This window comes from Osmerus mordax, chromosome 12 (assembly GCF_038355195.1).
Source record: "Osmerus mordax isolate fOsmMor3 chromosome 12, fOsmMor3.pri, whole genome shotgun sequence".
Classification (NCBI taxonomy): Eukaryota; Metazoa; Chordata; class Actinopteri; order Osmeriformes; family Osmeridae; genus Osmerus; species Osmerus mordax.
The window spans coordinates 11,643,958-11,663,786 of record NC_090061.1 but is presented as its reverse complement, the minus strand read 5'-3'; the positions used below and the strand labels follow the sequence as shown (position 1 = coordinate 11,663,786).

Here is a 19,829-nt window from a genome sequence, read left to right as displayed (position 1 = left end):
TTAAGACTAGCCTTTGTTCCTCCAAGCTCAATCTGGGGACACCATTAGTGGGGAGGGAGACAGTGATGCTTAGTGACAGCCAATGACTTTTCTGGTCAAGAGAGCGCCCCGGAGCCATAAGAGTGTCACCCTCCCCCTCCCCGCTGTGACTGGATACAGCCCGTTCACCTTTGTTCTAGCTATCTCAAAGGCAGACAGCTAATTGTGTGACAGAGGTCGAGGTAGGGAGCAGACTCGACAGTCTGAGTCGTGCCACTGTGTAAAGCCGCCTGCCTGACTTGTCAAACATACTGTACTGCTGGAATCTTGTGAACAAAAATTGGGAAGGGGAGGAACTCTTCTTTCTGCTGGAAGTGGCATTTTTCTTTTTTGCCGTTGTGACTATTGTCATCAAATTTAGGGCCGAGCTCAAATTCATGCAGAAATACAGCAAAATGTTGCCGCGTCTGGGTGGGGTGATAACAGAGACAACATGGCCTGTGTGGAGTTGATAAGTCAGACTCAGTATAAATCAAACACCTTCTGGTGGGTGGAATCACTTGTACAGTTGCTGGGCGTCATCACATGTTGAGAGAGGATAGAGGAATTCACTACAAAAATGCACCATGCTTCAGTGCTCCATAATGCTACCAGTCAAAATTTTGTGTACGGTAGCTAACTTATACCAACATGTCACTGATGAGTGGGCTTGTTTAACCTTGTTACAGTGACGTCAACGCTGTTGTTTGTGGTGCAATACTTGCATTTAATTTCATGTTCTGGCTTGTATTCTAACACAGCACTCTCCAATGCTCAGACCAATGTGGACTGACTAATGAACAACAAACAACATATCTCAAAGCTACAGTGTGTAGAAAACAACCCAGACCCCTCTATAGGTGGTTAATGGATTCACTTGGCCGCTTCCTAGTTCTGGGACAATGGGTCCCAGTGTTTGCTTTGGGTTTTGGCAGGCTTCACTGGGCTGTTGAGCAGCATGCATCCAAACTGGCTCCCACCAAGTGGCAGACTATCTACACTGGTTGAGCTCTGACATGCATTCAATGTTAAGTATCTGAAGAACGAGGAAAAAAAGAACAGTTTACCATAACGGCACTTTAGTTTCTAAAAACAAGATCCAAACAAAAGGTGAGATTCTGTGTTATCCATCCAAAGGCTAAAAACAAGCTACTCCATACGTCTATTTGGCTCTATAAATACCTTATGGCATTAACTATTTTCTGTAAGGGGGTGCCGCAGAAGCTGTGGTGCAAAAACAGACATGACACAGGAGCCAAATCTTCTTTCTGAGTGCTCCTCTCGCAAGCTCCCAGTGCCCCTGCACTAATGCACACGGACGGCTAATGTATGCCATTGATTAAAGTAATATAATCTAACAGGTACAACTTTCTTGTTAAAGGAAGACTGGAGCCCGCCCAGGCTAAAGAAAAGGGCCGCTGGGACAGATTGGCAGACGGTTATCCAGTAAAGAAATTATATGCTTTCTTATACATCGGGGCTGGTTTTTGTACATTTTCATCTTCTCCCCTTTTGAACACGACTGGGACAAATCCTTTTTTTACAAATCTGGACTGAGAGTTGGAGACTTTAAGGCAGAAAGCTCAATGTTCAAAGAACCATTTTCTTGCAGCAAATGAACCTCTCAAAATGATTACCCAGTTCTCGCATTCTAAGGTCTTGCGTCTACAGACATACAGCTGCATTTTTCATCCAGTCAAGCTACTTTGATTATTCTTTTTTTATTTTTTATAGTTTTTTCCCCCAGCTGTCACCTCCGAGACCCATTGCCATGACAGCTCTTTAGAACCATTTCAAAAATGTGTTCTGGGAGGAGAATGAAAGATAATAATTGGATAGAATTTGTTTCAGCCTTGATGTGTGAGGTCCCAATCCTGTGTCACAATATGGAACAGTGAACGATCTAGCGTCAAAGATGCTCCCAATTTATGTTTCTCCTTGTTGACACCTAGTCACTTCCAGGTATTGTGGACAGAGGGGAGTCAGTGTTGTGGTCCAAAGTCTGAATCGAGGAACGCACAGAGATAGGAAATTGTGATGATTCCCAAGGAGAAAGACTTCAAAATCATACAATCAATCGAGAACCGTACCAAGAAAGCGTTACAACAGAACATTATAAACAAGTCACGTCCAAATCTTTCAGCCGGGGTGTGTCATTGTCATGAGTGTGGTAGGAGACTCTTCACAGTCCTCCTCACAGTCCAGTGTGTATATCTGGTCCCAGAGACATCTCTGGAAAGAACCAAGGCAGATCAGCGGCTCTGGTTTAGGAGCTGTGCCTTTATGCACGCTTTTGTTGGTGTGTCTTTTATTGATTACCTATAAAACCCTTTCAAGTCTGTTTACAATACGCAGTGGCATATATAACACCAGATAATTTAGACGTGCTTTAACACTGTATGTATGATGTCAAACACAAAAGGCTTTCAAAAGGGACACTGTCCAGAGTCAATAACTGAATAGACGTTAAACTAAACAGTGAATGTGTACAGTCTTCAGAAGCGAAGGTGTTATGTTAAAAATAATGATCTTTAGGCCGGTTTCTCTGTGGATAATCTGACTAGTTGCTGAAATACAGCATTTAATAACAACAAAGAAAAGAAACACCCAAAATCTTTTACCAATCAATTGATCCAAAACAATCAATACTTGGATAAAAGCGTCTGCTAAATGAATAAATGTAAATGTAAATGTAAATACAAAAACATCACCTCAAATCAAGACTCGAAATTATCTAACCCTTGAAGAGTCCAGTTGTTGTAAAAAATTCAGAAGTTTTGGCATCTTATTTTTCCCTTTTCTACTTTTTGATGTTTTGAAATGTTATGTTTCGAATTTGAACACCTGCATTTGAACACAAGCAAATGTTTCTAAAAAAGCCGAAAAATGATATAAGGGCCTCCAAAAACCCTAAAGGAAAAGGCACTTAGTAAAAGGGTCGACTCCCATTGCTGCCAATGTTATCATTACTCATTCTAAAAGCGTGAGGACTTGAATGTGTTTCTGTGGGCCCCGTACTCCTGGCCTCGCCAAGAAAATCTGCTTCTTTGCTTTAAGCTGAGAATCTGTAATGTTCAGTCCCCATTTCCAACCAAGGCGGCTTTATGTGAGGAAAACAGTAACAGAGGAGGGGGGGCATTCTAAGACTGGGGGCGGGTGGGGTGGGGTGGGGGATTCTACTGCTGATCGGGGGTTTGGCTTGGTGCTGTTGCCGTTTTTGTATTCTAAACCATGGAGCAACACAGGAACATTCTGGAAGGGTGGGGACTCTAGGCTTTCTTTTGCTGGTTTAAGTCCCAACGTGCAAAACAAGCTGAGGTGTAGAGGTGAAATTAAATCCAGAAGGGGGAACAGACCTTAGATCCACAATGTCAACATGGCACAAACCTTTAATCTGAGTTTTACAACAAAATCTGTTTTCCCAAAATAAAATAAAGCAAACAGAACCATGGTGTATTAATGTTAAATAATTAACCAGCTATAGCAGCTAAATATAACATTCCAGGCTCCCGTCGCCCAACACGCCCAACATGGTTTCTGGGGTAAAGAGTGAGCTAAGATGCTGAATTGTGTTGACTCAGTTGAATTGCTTGCCCAAGGCATGAGTGTCTGGACACATGCACATAATGATGAAAGGTCACTGTGCCTCCCGTCTTGTCAACAAAATCGCTTTGAGAGAACAGAATCCAGGCCCCCTCTAAGCCACACATCTCTCAAATACCCTTGCCAGTCAAGCACCAGCAAGCCGTCTGGATAGCCTTAGGTCATTTCTAATTATGTGTTGCAGCATGAGTAATGGCAATGAAGCTAAAAAGTAGCTCTAGTTGTTTTGCTAGAGCAGTTTGTCAGTGTTTTACACACACAAAAAAAATAGTATAATAATTGATGAGTCATGATGCATTGTATTTTTGGGGAAGGAGAAGCTGACCAAAGAACATTGGCAAGTACACACACACACACACACACACACACACACACACTCTCTTAATCTTCTTTACTCTCTCACTCTCTCTCCCCTCTCACTCTCTCTCCTCCTCTCTCACTCTCTGCTTGAGGAACAATCAATCAGATTGCTCAAGGTCATTCCCCAAGATTAGACAAAAATTCATATCCACCACTATGCTCGGCAATCACTGTGGTTTGAGAGGAGTAATGCATTAGAGCAAATATATTCAACATTCATATTAGCCCATTTCACCATATTGATTTGACAAAAAGATAATAAATCATTGTTACAGCGTAACATTTGAACACTCTCAGTTTCACAGAATGTTAAGATGTTATTTTTCTCTTAGATGGAATTTCTAAATTCATCCCAGTTAGGCTGGCTCATCCAGTGATGACAGAGACCCAGCTGTATCAATCCTCATCCCGTGAGTCATCTTCTGTAGGCAATTGATGAACAATAAATCAATGGCTCATCAATCAGACATTCAATACATAGTTTCCTTTATTGTTCTACCCAAAGAACAGTTGCCTTGCAGCTTCCGGTTAAACTCATCCCTAATCACCGCCGTCATCTTCAGGACCCCTCAGTCCCCTATGATGAGGAGGTAGAGACTCTCCCACATCGCTCCCTGGTGGCTACCCTGAGAAACGATTAATCCGGGCTGTTCCGTCATGCATTCAGATGAGCAGCGTGTTACTGCCACCTGGGCCAAAAGAAAGGCCAGGAGAGGACCCAGAGGAGCGGGCACGAGCCCCGCGATGAGCTGAGCCAGGACACCTCCGGGGGCCTAAGCACTTCCTCTGGCATAGATTGATGGCCAATTAACCAGTAGCAGAAAAGTATTGACGATCAGGGGGGGGGGGGGGGGGGGGGGACAGGAAGGACCCTTAAACATGATGGCGGGGAGCGGGGGGGAAAGAGCGCTGCATTCATGAGGACACTCCCGATCTCCAGCAGCATCCATCCATCACTCTACAATTATCCATCATTTAATGCCCCTCTCAGAGAACACATTTGTCTGCAGATGTGCAAAATAGACAGTTCATCTCCTGATATAAAAGGTGGTAAGCCACTGGAGCAAAGAGTCAGGCGTTATTGTATAATACCACAAATAATAACGGCCATAAGGATAATATACAGCCATGTGATTCATCCACATTTAGAGCATTTGACCTAATGCTTCCTGGTATTAGGACAGTAAGCACCTCTTCAGTCTGATTAGATGTTGATGTGGCAGCTTAAAGTTAAAAGCACCTTAGCCAGCGTGTTTCCTACCTCCCTGCAAGTCTGACCTTTGACCTCAGGACAATCAACTCTGTCCTCCACGTGTACATGTAGCCCTCCTCCTCCCCCCTCCTCCCTGCCCCTCCGGTTGGACAGTGCAGATGGGCTCAAGGTCAGCATGATGTGGGCTCTCCATGAACAGAGAGACACTCTCCCTGTGGGAGAGAAGCTTCTAGAACAGCCTCCAGAGAAGGCAAGCCCTCAACTCCACATGCTCATTTACATTTAGTCATTTAGCATTTAGCAGATGCTCTTATCCAGAGCATCCTGAATTATCATTGAAGATTCAAGGCTGATTGGCTGATTGGTTGACTGGTTGCTGTGGGCACCGCACGTTAGCAACAGTAGAAGGCTGATGGAGCACAGAGGGCAGTCTTCAAGCCAATGACGCTGGCTCAGAAGGTTTTATTTTTTTATTATAGCCTTATAGTTAAAGGTCAGGGTTAGGAGATAGGATAATCTTCTCCTGGGTCAGTAGTTAAGGTTATCTACCTTGCTGGAGTAGAGGCCATGCCCACTGCAGGAGGCAAATCGTCCCAGCTCAGCTCCTGCACACAGGCCTGAATCATAGAAATGGGGTAATTGAAACAAAAGGGCAGATTTTGACAGAGATATAGTGGCTTTGCGGAGCCTCTGCACTGACTGCAGAAAATAACACCTCCCACCACCTCCTCCCCCCCCCCCCCCGGTTCATCCTCCATAGGTCCACCCTGCCTCCGGCTGGATGCCCTTCCCTCTCTTCTCAAGAACTCCATTTGCAAATGATGGGGTGAGAGTGGGCATATTAAGCCTTCCAGGAGATAAGGAGCGTGGACATTTGTCATCAAATGAAGCGTGTTCCTCCGTCGCTTATAGCTGACCTGTGTTGACATGCACCGTTTGCCTTGTGTGCATTTATGCCAAACCATTGTCAATGCCTCTATTAATCAAAGTACCACTAAAGTTATTGTCGTGTATTTGCATTTTGCATACACACATTACTATTGAACTACTATACGAAATTCTATTGAACATCTTGATTATTTTAAGAAACTGAGTGAGATGACCAGAGGATTGAAGCAATTTGTCCAGACAACAAATCATGTGTGAAAAATGTACCATCTTTCTTTTCCACTTTTAATTCAGCAAGCACTACGAGATCCCAAATAAGCATGTGTTCTCTCCAGAGTACGACAATCTTTTTAATTCTTTCCTCGCTTTCATTTTTTCCCAAAGTGTAATTTCCCCCGCATGCTGCTTACTGCAGTTGTGCATCATGCTAATTCACTGGGCTGGTATCAGGGGTTAAGGAAATAAATAATTTTATGTTAAACTGTATTCCCTTTGTGAGCAAGTCTTCACTTCCCATGCATCATTTGAATTCATCTCTCGCAACTGGGGAACAAAAAAATAAAGATGTGTGTGTGTGTGTAGGGGGGGGGGGGGGTCTCTGCCATGTGAAACACCATGCCCTGCAACACCATGCCCTGACTTGCCAGGGATTATCCATGTGACAGAGAAGAAATGGTTCTAAATTATTTTGACCAGGAGGCATTTTCCCTCCTAATAAATTATGTTCATGCCATTTTATTCTCCCCTTATCTCATTAGTTACTGAGTCAATGGAGGTACACAAAACTGTTCATTAGTGAGTACAGTTTGAGAGCAAAACCTTGTGTTGATTCAAGTATAATCAGGTTAGAGACCAACAAAGACCCAAGTCACAGGAGACACGGCCTGTGCTCAGTGATTAACAGCAGAACTAAAACATTACATTATTGTACTCAGGCTTTTCGCTGGTTGTGTCGTATTGACTGTCTCCTCTCCTCATCACAAGCTCGTAACCCTAAGGATATTGCTCTGAGGCAATTGTTCACACCAGTAGAATGCAGACTGATATGAAATCCCAAGTTCCCTTACTGAACCAGACAACGGTTGTCTGGCAACTCTCTCAATGGGCAAAATAAAACAAAGGTAAATCCAGAATATTCTCTGAGTGTGCATGGAGAGCTGGGTTTGTGATGAGGAGAATATTCTCCGTACAGTGAAAGGACCACATAGAAAAATAACATTCTGAGGTCTGCGGGCAGACACACACACACACTACACAAAACTATCAAATGTATTTACTTAAAAATATATACATAAATAACCCCCCAACACACACACTGAAGTAATCCAGTCCTTTGTCTTCAGACTAAATGCACATTCTACCAACCTTGGTTTACCCATTCAGACATATCACTCACAACACAGTGAAAACCAAGCACCCCGTTGCCTCAAATTTAGACTGACAGGTCTACCTTTATCCCTGAATTATGTTTCCTGGCAAGGAAACATTTAAAAGAACAAGACAGCTTTTGATACTAACAAAGTCCGAGTCAGCATCTTCCCTACATACAGTATGGTTGCATGCCTTGTGTGATCTCCAACCAGGCTGTCCCTGACATGATATAAAATGAGCTGGCTCCAGAACTATCGTCTAATCCATTTTTGGAACTCACCCCATTCAGTACGAGCAGCTTGTGAGTTCTTACAGGAGCCTATAGCCCTACACGTGTTGGCTGCTTTAGCTGCGCTAATTCCATGCTGAAAAATAGTATATGAGAAACAGGTGCCAAATATCAATCAAACACCATCAATTTCAGCATATCATAAAAAGGGATATTTACTTAGCTTAAAATACAGTCCCTGGTGCAGGAATGTTTACTTAATCTTAATTAATTCATAATTATTCACTAATTAATACAAAAGCAAATCCTTTTTAATTCATCATCTCATGTATTTTGGGTGTCCTGGAGCAAGAGAAGCAATTACACAACTTTTAACATGTTTGTATTTTGTCCACAGCCTGGGAAACAGTCAGGGAAACAATCATGGGGCAAATTAAGTGTGGAATTCCTTAATGTGGTGAGGACACTCAGTAGAAGCTTCCAGCACAGTCGCATGGTGGGGAGCGTGCAAGGCGTACCACCAACATTTTCCACAAATTTACAGAGCCACGGATTTAAACGATGTTTATGTTTACATTTCAATGTGAATGATTGCATTTCATCTACCAGGTAAATTGTACACATTCATCAAAGCATTGGCCTGTAGTTCACTGGATTTTCATCTAATGCATAAAATGCAAAGTTTAACTCAATTTGTGGCTTGATAAGGAATCAGTTGACAGCTTTTTCCATTTGTTGTATCATCTGGGACATTATACAAGAGACCTAGGATTTCATAGTGTTGGAATGATTCTTGCAGAATGAATGTTATTTCTTTCAAGACTAAAAGATAAACAATTGTCTATCTGTCTGGTAACTCTTCAAATAAATATTGAACATTGACATTCAACGATTATTGTTAAATAGATATACAACTGTAAGCCTAATTATTCAATTAGAACATTGCAGCCTAAACCCATACAGTATATTCAGGGAGTTGATACACAGCTTCACTTATCCTGCCATATTTCACGCCCTCGTCTTCTTCTTTAGAGTTGTTGATTGTCTTGTGCATCGAAGCACATTTGCATGCAATTTAAACTACAGCCTTTGGGCTACACCGTTAAATCAGTAGCTCATCAGCAAGAATAGGTCGTCTACCAACTCCGTAAAGCTGTCAGAATACTGCGAATGCAGCAAGAACGGGTCGCCGGCCACAAGAAACGTGCTTTCGGATGCTGCTGCTCATCGCCAGCGTAGCACATTTCCATTCACGGGAATGCTGCTTACAAGCTTACAAAGGGTTTAACACATTTTTGCTGCGGTGCTTGAAGGACAGCAGCGCTTATGTTAAAGATCATGCAAGCATGCCAATTTGTGTTCGTTAAAAGCATGTGATGTTTCCAAAACACAATCTGTTTATTTAACATATTTGTTTAACTTTTATAATTAAGTCACCATTCATTTAAAGAGGCAATGAACGATTGTACCGAGGCACATTAGCTTGAGATCACTCAATTTACTACTCGTGCAAAAAAAAAACACTTTCGCTGTTCAATACCAGCGTGTCCGCGGAACTATCAAGGTTGCATAGAACTGCCCTGAATGACACGATTTAAGATAATCGTTGAAGCCTAAATTCGATACATTAAGGCTAATAAAGGACAGTAACGACTATTGCGCACAAACGAATTGGTCAAACGTGACCCGATATAACTTCTCTGATTAGCCTATCCAGCTGTATCACATTGGTCGTCAGAAACTGTCATATGTTTTATTTTGACTGAACATTTAAGGCCTTAAATACATATCTAAATAAATATGAAGGTAAATTGAGGCACGGCCACAAGCAAATGTACGTTTAACTTACCAATGCAGGTAAAGCTTGCAAAGAGAAGCCAGGGCATCACGAGGGTGGCACCGAGTCTGCAGCGGACAAAGGGCCCCAGGTGTAAGGGCATCATGTTTGTATTACTTCTCCGTTTAAGTTTCAAGATTAAATAAGCACTTATAGACTATTTCTGAGTCCGAAAGATTTCTTGAGTCGTTTAAAGAGCCGTTTCTAAGCGCCTCTACGTTAAAGTCCTTCCTCAGCACGCATCTTCCTCCAGTAACCTGGCCATTGGTATCCCCGTCGCGCGTCTTCGTTGCTCAGAAACAACGCATCACAGGTGTGGTAAATAAAGGAGCCGTTGCCTCGGTCTTTCTGTCTTGTGTTCCTGTATCTTTCCAAAGCCGTTTTCCCGTTTAGAACTCTGTGACGTGCCAGCGTCCGGCGCTTTGTGTACCACTGTACCGCCTGTCGGTTATCCTCCTGTAAAAGAATACCTGCTCCCGAAATGAAAATTGTGTAAATTAGCATTAGAGAAAGAACATCTGCTTGCACGGCAATGCAGGAGTGAGTAGTCGGAGAGCCGCACAACAAACTGAGTGCCAAAACCAGGACCGGAGTTTGCGTCTGTGTCGGAATGGAGTGAGAGAGTCGATCCTTATCAGTTTCTTTCTGATCATGCATGCAGAGAGCCCAAGTTTGGACTGAAAATGTGCGTTGTTGCGTTGCTTTCACTTATTCATGTCCTGTTTTTTAGTTACCATCTTAAATAATAACTGTCAAGCCTGACTTGATATCCTATAGGTTGCATGTTTTGTGCAATTCCATCCACTCCGCCGAGACATCCTTAACAAGCCAATTCAGGTGATCTATATATGTACACAATGTATGGGAAAGATGTTAAGGTGTGCAACATGGATCAAAGCAGTGATTTGCATGCAGATATATGTTCATTTGGATGATGTATACAGTATGTACTGTTCATAGAGGACTCATATCGATGATTAACAGACATGATCAGGCTTCCAATACAGAGTTCTGATTCTAAGAAGCGCTATGTTTATCCTACATTCTAAAACCGCGTTCCGTAAGAACACAGGCATTTGCAAGCTACCTTGTCGTGTCTTTAAAATGTTTTATCTGCAGCTACAGCAGTTTATTGTTAACTTCTTAGTTTACTCTTTGGATTAAGACTTTGTTATATGTGCACTCCCACGTACAGTAATGAATCAGTATAACCTGAAGAAACAGGTTCACAATTTTTACAGCTAATTATGTTCTTTGTACAGAGAGATAAGAGACAGAACCTCGCTATTGTAACAAACTCATTAAGACCTCTCGTTGTCTAGCACAGCATGAGAAAGGTCAAAATAACATCCATTTGGATGACAGTGGTAAATAACACACACGCACACACACACACACACACACACACACACACACACACACACACACACACACACACACACACACACACACACACACACACACACACACACTGAATCCCACCACCACCACCATTTATGATCATCTTCCATTTGCCCCAGGATGGGAGAGGGATGGGAAGATAAACAGCCACACACTTTTCTGCATCATGTGGGAAGAATAGTATGACTCAGTCTACTGTAAGTCACCAGTGAGGTGGTTTATAAGGAGCTGTGTTTTGTTCTCCTAATCCACTCAATGTCAATTCAAACAGTAGTTGAAACCGGACTGGGTTCTTTTCGAATCTTCCTTTTCATTAGACAGTGGGTCTGAAGTGTCTTTGCACACAGATAAGATATCTAAGCTAATCAGATTTAAGTGCAGGCTCTGAGGATTTGTTTGAGTTTCTGTGAATAGGTGGTATATTCGTTTGATTTCTGTTGAATCTGAATATTTGGTGATTTTCCATTGTGTTGTTGCTTTGCCTGAGATTTGAGGACAGCTGGCAGGTCCCAGAGTAGTCGGTTTTGTTTGCTGAAACAAGGCAAGATGGTGTGTGTTGAGACGTAGAAGATAATGTGTTCTTCCAGAGCTTTCCTTGTTATTGACACAAACAATCCCATCATGTGAGGAGCTAGGCCGGGAGCTCACTGTCCTAAATTTCCTCCAGCACTCACTACCAATGAAGACTCATAGCCCTCTAGGGAGTTGACGCATACTGTTGTTCATCGATTTGTGGTGTTGTAATTAATTTGCTCCCCGTCACTAATTTGAGTTACAATACCCGGAGATTTAAAACAGCTTGTTCATCTGCAATTAATCACATATCTTACAAATAACCTCAATTTCTCTCCTACTGTCTTGAATAATTCACCACTGTCATGACTCTCCAGTCTACAGTTAATGATCTATAAACATAAAGAAAACATGAGGCTCATTTGTATGTCAAACGCTACAAATTTCTGTTCTCCCCCCCCACACACACTCTCTTTTCACCTCCCTCTGACAAACTGAGCAATTATGGCAAGTTAACGTATTCAAGCCATAAAAGACAAATGATTCGCTGGGTCAATAATCTTCGACCCGAAGAAGGTGTCCGGTTTGAAATTAATATTATTTTTGTTTACAAACAACCGCGTGGGTCCCTTGAGGGAGCTGCACTGCAACGGTCTGTCTGCAGCCTAGATCAGGAGAAAGAGTATCAACTTCCTCCAGGACCACAGACTCACAGCCTGCTGGTTTGTTTATATCAAATTAAACTACAATGCCACTCCAGAGGGATATAATTGACCACAGTCTGAGATTGAATGACTCTAAAGATCTTAATAAGCCATCAGTGGATTTCATATTACATTGCAAACCGCTTATGAGGCTGCAGACCAAGGAGGTGGAGGAGTTTGAAATTTGCATGGCACAGCATTTTTGTAATTAATTATCAAAGGAAAATACTCTATGATGATCAATAGATTTAATGAATTTTTTAAAATGGGAATAGAAAAAATTAATTAGAGTCCCATAAACCTCGGTGATATACAAAGTAGATATTGATTACCGGTACTAGGTAAGAATGCTGGAAAATCAGCCTCTCCTAGATACTTCACAACAGCAGGTTCTCCCATCTAAACATAAACAGCTACTGTTACACAGCATTTTGGGGTCGGAACTGGGAACATCTGATCAAGGGAAGATCCTCATAATGCACGTGCAGTATTATTAGTGGATGACTTCCACCCTGTAGAATTACACCCAATGGGAGCAAAAGTGCTTAACACCATACTTTACAGAGATAGAAAGACATGCATGTCATACAACGGTTTGGACTTTGTGAAATTCAATTAGTCCACGAGTGGAAACCAATCATCGTCCGAGTGATATCACCATCGATTGTCAGTGCAGTTGGATTTGATTGAGTGGGAGTGAGAAAAGGAACAAAAGACAGAAAGTTTCAAAGACAAAAAATTGGGAGAGAAAGATAGGCATTGTTAAAGAAAGAGAGACAAGGATGGGAGTGATATTGAAATAGAGTGAGAGTGAAAGAGAGATAGAAACAGAGAAAGAGAGACCAGAAGAGAGAGAGAGATGAAGGGGGCAGTGAGAGTCTCTCATCTCAGCAACACAGACTGCTGATGAAGCTTAACTGCAATATCCTCGCACTTCAGCTCTGATGATTTCTCAATTTTACAGATATGACCTGAGAATATAGTTTGATGAAAATGTAAAATGGAATTACCACCAAATCAAACCACCAATATGAAATCGGCAGCATCTTATTCCACCACTATAAATCAAACCCCAAAAATGTTTAGGACAGTATTACTTGCTAAAGAAGTGGCTAATGTTTTCCACCTTTTGTAGTGTTCAATTACTGGAGTCATATATTATAAATATGGGGATAAATATATGTACACACTTTGATCACCTGTGGTTGTTTCTCCTCTCTCTCTCTCTCTCTCTCTCTCTCTCTCTCTCTCTCTCTCTCTCTCTCTCTCTCTCTCTCTCTCTCTCTCTCTCTCTCTCTCTCTCTCTCTCTCTCTCTCTCTCTCTCTCTCTCTCTCTCTCTCTTTATGTATGACTCACTACCTGTCTCTCTCCCTCCTTAACATAGTGGGCCTTTCTCTGGGTACTGGGTCGATTGAGAGAGTTGGGATTTTGGGCATGGGTGCCCAATGAAAACACCTCTATCCTCCATTCCAAAGAAGTTACTGTAAATGAGGAACGCAAACAATTTATTCATTGAATGTGTTTCCATCCAAAATGTATTTTATTTATACTAAAATACTTCTTGAATGGCATACATTATGATGATTTCATTCCCCCCCAGTCATGTGGTCATAAATACATTTGCATTCGACCAGTGAAAGTAGACTAACTTCCAACTTGTCCAGCTCATTGCATACCATCTAAGCAGTTCAACTCAGTGTGTTGACGACTCATCACTTACAGACTCTTGTTGTTCATCCAAGAAGCATCAATCAACTGTGAAGGTTAAAGATATTAATGGAGGGGAAATGCATCATGAAATAAAGGAGATGTGAAGTACTGTTAACTTCAGGTGACTCATATTTTCAATAACAGAAGGCAATGTTGAAGTTCTGTTTTCTTTTCTTTTTTCCATTTTGTTCTTGTTTACCACCCTGAATATCAACTGGGAATATAACTATTTGTAAAAACAAAACAAAAAAACAACAACAAAGAAACTCAAACATACAGTAAACTTTACAGTATACATTTGCTTTGTTATAGTGGAAGCATGTTTGTGGATATATATCTGTTATAGATGAAGCACGTTTAGTATATGCTCATTTCTCTAGAGTTAGCTCTTTAAAACACTTCCTACCATTCCCCAAGCAACCCTTTCCACACACGCACACACTTTTATTCATCAAATTTGTTTTCCTGATCTCAGTTTCCTTAACCGACAAGCCTTTGTTGTTTTGAATGTCACATTGTGTAAAGCAGGGAGAGGTCCTTGAATGATGTTGAATGTTTTACGACTCAGCTGTGGCGTCTGACTTGTTCAGAGGGAGACAGAGCTGCCTTTTCCCACCACACACTCTTCACCTTCATCTGACAGGCTGTAAAAAATAATAATCTTGCTAACACTACATTTAATTTTCACATCTAATGAAGGATTCAATTATCACTGCAGATATGCTTGCCCGTGTTCAACTTCTCGCTCAGAGATCCTTCTAGAACTATTGGAGAAGGGTGTGAATATGCCTCAACGTTGATAGTTGGCTGCTGTTTTCTGTGGCTAGCTCCATCGATGGAAGAAACGTTGGGACCCAAAAGGCTCTTTGGGGACAGACTAGGATATTATGAACATAATAACCTTTTGACTCAGTGGTCTCAAAACCTAGTGTGCCTTACAGGACAGAAGGTGTCATGTGACGGAGATGAGCATGTGTCATTTCTACTGAATACTGTAAAGAAAAACCCTACCATCTGACATTTGACATGGACATAGATACTGTTGCTTTGGCAATGGAAATAGATGGATTGTTCTGTCAAAGACCTTTCATTGTTCAATGACACTTTCATTAATTAGCCACAGAGAGTGTAATGCATTTTGTATTCCCAAACTGAGTTTTGTCTGCAAATCAGTTGGAAGACAGCATCAATAGAAACATTAAACATATAATGTAATAGTCTGAGTATACAAAACAACAATATCATTGTATAGTCTATATACTCATCAAAAACGAATGACCAAATAATAATAACATCAACTGGAACACATGAATGTTTTTAAATCTGTGTCATACCTCATCCTCTGTGGGCAGGGGGTCCTGTTTGTTTGTCTTACCACGTTCTCAGAAATGTGTCAGAATGGTTTCGACATAGAGACCAATCTGAAGGTAAGTGCACATATTGTTCACCCCACACACATCCTGCTCATTCAATTCGGGGAAATTGCTCAGCTTCAAAAAAGGTTGTCATTATTTTGTCACTCAGTGTCCCATGTGACATTTATAGAAAATAACTTCACCAGCTTGAAGAAACACCACAAAGTAAATCTGAACTCATGAGGGGGGGGGTTCTTCCACTTGAAAACTTGCACACAAAAAAACATGAGGAAGTGAAAAGTCTATATTTAATATGAAAAAAAATTCAATTTAAATTCCATTTGATTCCAAGGATCATTTGAAACTTGTTTTAATGAATGGGTAATGAGTGCAAGAGAGCCTTGACTAGATGTTATCTTTCAAATGAACGGCAATTTAACGTGTGTGTATGTTGGTGCTGGGTGGAGGGGGTGGGGGTGCAGGAGGAGGTGGTCGGGGAGTAAGACTGAAGGGTTCATCAGCACGTGTTGAGAATGAAAGGTGTTTAAAGTCAATTTGTAGTTTTGTGCTCATGAATGTTGGGATTCTTATGTACAGGGTCTGGTAGAAGCAGATATATCAAGGTGTTCATATTGAATCTGCACAAAGCTTAATCAAGCAGGATGAAAAGATATCTCAGGGACACACACAAAGTGGCCCATCTCTCAATTCAAAATATTTGCTTCAGGATTGAAGATGTACTGAATTAGAAGGAAGTGCCTGAGCTTTACTTTACTGCGAACAATAAAGTAGACAGGTTTTTCAGTGGTAAATAATGATCTCCCGTTGCACCTCTTCTCTGTGACAATATTCAGTCTTGCAGCTATATGCAAAGTGTTGGAATAATAAATGAGAATATGGAGATAACATGATTCATGGCTGCCATTCAAATATATGGTTTTACATTCGTTTTTGTCATATTTTTCACAAAACTAATGTTTGCACACTACTTTGAATTAATTCATTATTAATTATTGGATGTGTCTGAGGAGGAAGTAGAAAACAGCTACATAATCAGCCATCATAGCACGGTTTGAAAGACAAGGAAACAGATGCCCAAAACCTTTCAAATCAGCAAATATTTCAAAGATTGTTCCTTAGGCTTTTTATATTAGAAGTTGAAACAATCACACAAAATAAAGATGGCAAAAACAGTTCCAAAAGCCACAACTGCCGTTCTCTGAGAAGCCCTATTATCTTCTATCTCCTGAACCCCTCCATCAGCAGGAACTGCCTCGCCCGCGCTCGGCGTACTATCACCACATACAAAGACAGATGTGGGCTCAAAAATGTCATCTGCCTAAAACAACCCGAGGCATTAAACTGTACATACTTTCTTCGTCTCAAAACATGAATAAGAAGAACACATCTCACCTGTGATCAACAGTAAACACATTAATGGTTGTTCTGACAATGAGGATCAGCATAGAACAAACAGGATCTTCAAGAGGTGTGTTATTAATTCTAAATCGTACAGCTGACTAGGTTGTGTATCAGTGAGAATGTCTGTGTCACATAGTTAAACCCCCGGCAGCTATCGAGCTTGTGGGTATCATCCATAGCCCGCAAACAGAGCTGAAATTGATGAATGATGCAGCTTGAAAGGACTTGTTTGGAGTTCACTGAGACGATCCGTCCCAAATAGATTTTGAGGATCACATGTCAGCAGGATACAGAGATACTCTTACTGGAGCAAGGTTGTGTGTGTCAGAGAAATTGTATCCAGCTTCCTGGCGAGGTTCATTTATCTCCCCGAGGCCCTGTATTCCTTTATAGGACTTGTAAAGTCAAAAGGAGTGTTAACAAATTAGGACAATAGCTAGGAGGCGCAGGAGGAGATGTGTTCAACTGTATTCCGAATGTGGTTGAGATGGAGGAACCAACACAGGCATTGTACATACTACATCTGAAACTTAAATAGCACAAAACGTGTTGGTCTACTACAGCAGTGAGAGTTGCTGAGTGGTGTGAGATAGTTAGTAATGTGGGTAGGTCAGTAGTGTGGGTGGTCAGTTGTGTGGGTAGGTCAGTGGTGTAAGTTGGTTAGTAATGTGGGTGGTCAGTAGTGTGGGTGGTCAGTAGTGTGGATAGGTCAGTGGTGGACCTCACTTTAATGCTCTGTTGATCATATTGGTGCAGTGACCCTGTTACATTCCTCTACAGAGGCAAAGGTCACGACACTGAATAAAGTGCAGAAAGAGGATAGACAAAGACTTCCTGGACTAGATTTGTGTAGTCCTCTTGTGGTCTGCTGCCATACAAGGAACACAAACCTTTCCCCTCACTGGGAACCATATCCATCACAAAGTAAGGAGATACAGTAAAGAGATGAAAAGATAGAACTCTTGTCTGCTGTGCTGCGGGTGTGGAACAGACATTGTTTTTACCCTAGATGAACCTAGAAATGTCTGGAATCGAGCTGAGTAGCTCCCACATGCCATTTGGAGTTATTTTACTGGCCAGAGTTTAGGTGAGAATGTTTAGAGTGTTACATACTGAGGCATCCACAACATCCATAACCAAAGCATAAATGCTTTTACTCATTTCCAGCAATGGCCGGTGAAAGCCAAAATGCACCTGAGACCAGGAGAGAACACAAGGTCTTCAATCACCGGGCTCTACAGTTTAAGGACAGGTCTCAGTCTATTACAACCAATATGTGCCACTTAACAGCTAATTTACAACCCATCTGTGTAGCATTCCTGTCAGCCGCATAGCCTATTGTAAATCATAACTTTGTTGTTTGTGTTTTATGGTTCCACAGTCCAACTTAAGCCAAATTTCATCTTTATTTGCTGTTTCTCTGGGATCTCTGTATTTGCTTATTGGTTTGAATGTCAGTGTGGTTTGAGCACACTGACTGAAATGATCTCAAAGACATACTGTACATGATTTAGACGATGCAGAATGTTATGGCATATCATTGAATTACACATAATAGTATACAATGGCATGACCTTTGTTTTTCTCTTCCATAGTCACAGAAGAGGGTCTGTTTGAGTGTCAGGATGATAACCTCGAAACGCAGCGAGCAGAAAACACAGAGTGACTGTTCGGTAATGCACAGAGGATCTTCAAACAGCTTCAGAAACTCTACTCCTCTGTGTACTCTCTGCCCACATCACTCCAGGGCACGGAAATCATCACAGCGGCTGTTCTTAAAAATCTGTCTTTTGTCTTGGTGTGTTTCAACTAAATAGATAACATGTAATATCCTTATTTAGTCAAATAGCCTAAGGAATTGAGTGAGGGAAGAAAGAGCTAAAAACTTGTTACATCCACCACAACACACTGAGAGCGCTTTTAATGAAATTCTATGTTCTGGCTAGAGAAACAACCCCTGTGTCCTGGTGAACCTCTGGTTCCCGACCAAGAATAACCTCTGTGTTCTCAAGTTAATATCAATTAATATTTAGTGAGGACTGTGGAGGATGGCAGTAGTGTAGGCTGCATTATCATAAACATTCTCCGTTCATCTCAGCGCGGGTGCTCTGTGGTCTCTTTATGGTTTTCGTGAGGTCAGTTGATTGTTTCCCAAGATAGACAGCACACTGGAGCTCAATCAACCTGCTGCCTCCCAATGATATTGTGTAATACATGGGATCAGTACAGTAGGTGCTTCAAGTATCTGGTAGACACATAATCACACATCTTTTACCGCTCATGGAACATGTACAGCATGTTTCCGTCTCCTTTCAAGCACAGGTCATTAGCTTTGGTAAGGGACTCTCATGATAAAGATGTACTGTTTACAGCAAGTCTGAGTTCGGATCATCGTTAGCTTACCGCTAACGATTTGACCTACTTCATACCCAGTGGGACTGGTTTGCATTTGCTGATGAAGCCAAAGAAGAAAGCATTGCTAACTGTGGGGAAATGATACCGGCCTTTGAAAAACTAATACAAAGAGTAAACAAGTTGTAATGGTTATGTTCATGAATAGAAAACCTAGAAAAGGCCTGACGAAAATGATACGATTTTGAGATGATAGACACAAATATAGACGCTTATGGTTGGCTATTTTGTTAGATAAACCATCAGCATAATATTTAAAAAATACAACACATAAAAAAAAAATCCTGATTTGTGTGGAAATATTCTCCACAGATTACTGTGTGGGAATTTCACAAATATTAGAACCGCACGGTATCCGGTTTTCAATTTATACAAAAAATAGCAACAAAGCCAAAATGCTAACAAACAGAAACCCCCATGCAGTAGAAAATAAACAGCCCCAGGCCTGGTGAAGAGACTCAGGCCCAGATTGGAGAGGATGTGAGCTTTCCCTAATGGCTGCCCAATCTGCTGGTACCTGTCCCTGATGAGCTCTCCTCAGTTTTACACTAGACTGCGTACATGCACACACACACACACACAAATGCATACACACACACAGCAGATTGTTTTTGTTTCAGATGCATGATTATTTGATTAATTGTGGAAATAGTCAATAAAACTAACCAACTAATTTTGAACATGCCGTCAGCTGTGCTAGACCCTAAATGGACATTGTGTTTCAAGTAGACAGGATGTCCTAAAAGACTGACATAAATATTCTGAACTAAATGGAAATTCTTCCTTTCCTGT

The 19,829-nt window shown here is 41.4% G+C and overlaps 1 protein-coding gene across 1 annotated transcript in view; it reads right to left on the bottom strand.

Annotated features, from left to right (window-relative positions):
* unc5a (unc-5 netrin receptor A) overlaps nucleotides 1–9,642 on the bottom strand; it is a 102,767-nt gene extending 93,125 nt beyond the window's left edge. Inside the window, exon 1 of the mRNA XM_067247590.1 lies at nucleotides 9,532–9,642. Coding sequence (XP_067103691.1) covers nucleotides 9,532–9,625 — 94 coding nt within the window. The 5' untranslated portion in view covers nucleotides 9,626–9,642. The remainder of the gene's footprint in view (nucleotides 1–9,531) is intronic.
* Nucleotides 9,643–19,829: the final 10,187 nt, after the last annotated feature.